At 33.4% G+C, this 1,847-nt stretch overlaps 1 protein-coding gene across 1 annotated transcript in view; it reads left to right on the forward strand.

Moving 5' to 3' along the window:
- Nucleotides 1-1,643, forward strand: part of LOC107625527 (cytochrome b5) — a 2,237-nt gene extending 594 nt beyond the window's left edge. The window contains exons 3-4 of the mRNA XM_016328174.2: nucleotides 1,025-1,091; nucleotides 1,190-1,643. Of these exons, the coding sequence (XP_016183660.1) occupies nucleotides 1,025-1,091; nucleotides 1,190-1,440 (318 nt within the window). The 3' untranslated portion in view covers nucleotides 1,441-1,643. The remainder of the gene's footprint in view (nucleotides 1-1,024; nucleotides 1,092-1,189) is intronic.

A 1,847-nucleotide genomic window follows, 5' to 3' on the forward strand; every position in this document is an offset into this window, starting at 1 on the left:
AGATTCAGTCATTTTTATAATCCCGAAAAACAAAAGATCGAAATAAAAGAGATTCTAGTGTTGTTTGGCTTTTACTATCTGATTTGATTTGATTTGGCTTGGTTTGACCATAGAAGATTCAGTTTGACTAGGAGAGATTCACATTGTTTTTGGTTATCCATTTGTGTTTTCTCGACTTCTTTTTGCTGGAAACTTGGATCGAGGACTGGGATTTGTTAGATCTATTTAATTGATGGAATTTGTTCTGAACTTCTGACTGAGGGATCTATCCAATATAATGATGCTTTTTTGAAGATTACAGAAATTTTAACTGTGGATTTGTTTGGTATTGTTTTTGCTGTCTAACAGTGTTATTTGAAGCATATCAAGTGCTTTGGAAGAACTAATTGTTCCTGTAATTAGTAGATGATAAAAGAAGCCTAAGCTTGAACTTCATCCATTCACTGATTGTTGATTTTAATTGTTTGAATGCAATTTTTATGTTTTCTTTTTTAAAGAAAAATTTGTTTCCAAACTACTGCTTTTGAATTGGTGATTTCATTTTGTACCCAGTTTTTTTTTTTTTATCAGACTATATAAATAAATTAATTGGTACCATTCTACATGTAATGTTCATGATGAATTAGTAGCTACTAGCTAGAAACGTGTTAAACATGCTTTTTAACAATCACTTGATTTTACTAAACCTTGACATTGTCTTTTTGGATGTCCTGATTATCTGATTTTAATTTCTTTTTCCATTGAAATACTGTCATAAGATCAAAGATCAAGGTGTTATCACTTGGTTTATGCTAGGGAGTATTAACTATTAATTTATGTGCCTTTCGGTCCGTTGTGCCATTTCTGGAATTGAGCATTTCATTTGAGATAATTTGGAGAGATCTTGTGTGTTGGAGAGTATCGAAAACAATCTAAACAATGTAAAGTGCTATCTTGGATCTTAGTTTATTTAGATCCACGTTCTGATTTGTTGGCTTCTTTAGAATTTGTTCCTTTTTACTTACGTTGGCTCTTTTGGAAACAGGTTTATGATGTGACCAAGTTCTTAGAGGACCACCCTGGTGGGGATGAAGTCCTGTTGTCTTCCACAGGTACCAAATTTGTTTTGTGATGTCGTTTGATGTAATCTTGCATACAAGAATTTCTCATCCTTTCCTCATGGTCTTACCAAATTGTGATGCATATGCAGGGAAAGATGCGTCTAATGATTTTGACGATATTGGTCACAGCACCAGCGCCGTGGCGATGATGGATGAGTTCTACATCGGAGAAATCGATTCATCAACCATTCCATCCAAGGTTAAGTACACTCCCCCAAAACAACCTCACTACAACCAGGACAAGACGCCACAGTTTGTCATCAAGCTTCTCCAGTTCCTACTCCCTCTGCTCATCTTGGGTTTGGCCGTCGGAATTCGCTTCTACACCAAATCATCATGATCATTTTAACTGCAATAATATGTTAGTGTTGAGAGATTGATTATATGAGGGACTCCAAGGATATGTTGTTTCTATCTTATATACCAAGTTATGTTGCACTTGTCTTGTTTTTGTCTAAGTAATTTGGTGCTAGAAAATATTGTCTTTCTCTGTCATTGACATTTCTGCAGGAAGAGTTTTATGGAGTTTAAAACTTTGAAACATCCGGTGATTCTCAATAATTGTTTTATAAATTATAACATTCTTCCGTTGAAAAGAATCTTACAATATTAGGTTTCATTTTCTTGGTATTACTTGGGATATTTGACTCTTCTATAGTACATGGAGGTTTACAAGATAATAAGAAAGTAAAGACTAATTAATTTTTATTTAATTATTTTTTTTTTTTTTGAAAACAAATTCTTATG

The sequence above is a fragment of the Arachis ipaensis genome, chromosome B02 (assembly GCF_000816755.2).
Source record: "Arachis ipaensis cultivar K30076 chromosome B02, Araip1.1, whole genome shotgun sequence".
Lineage (NCBI taxonomy): Eukaryota > Viridiplantae > Streptophyta > Magnoliopsida > Fabales > Fabaceae > Arachis > Arachis ipaensis.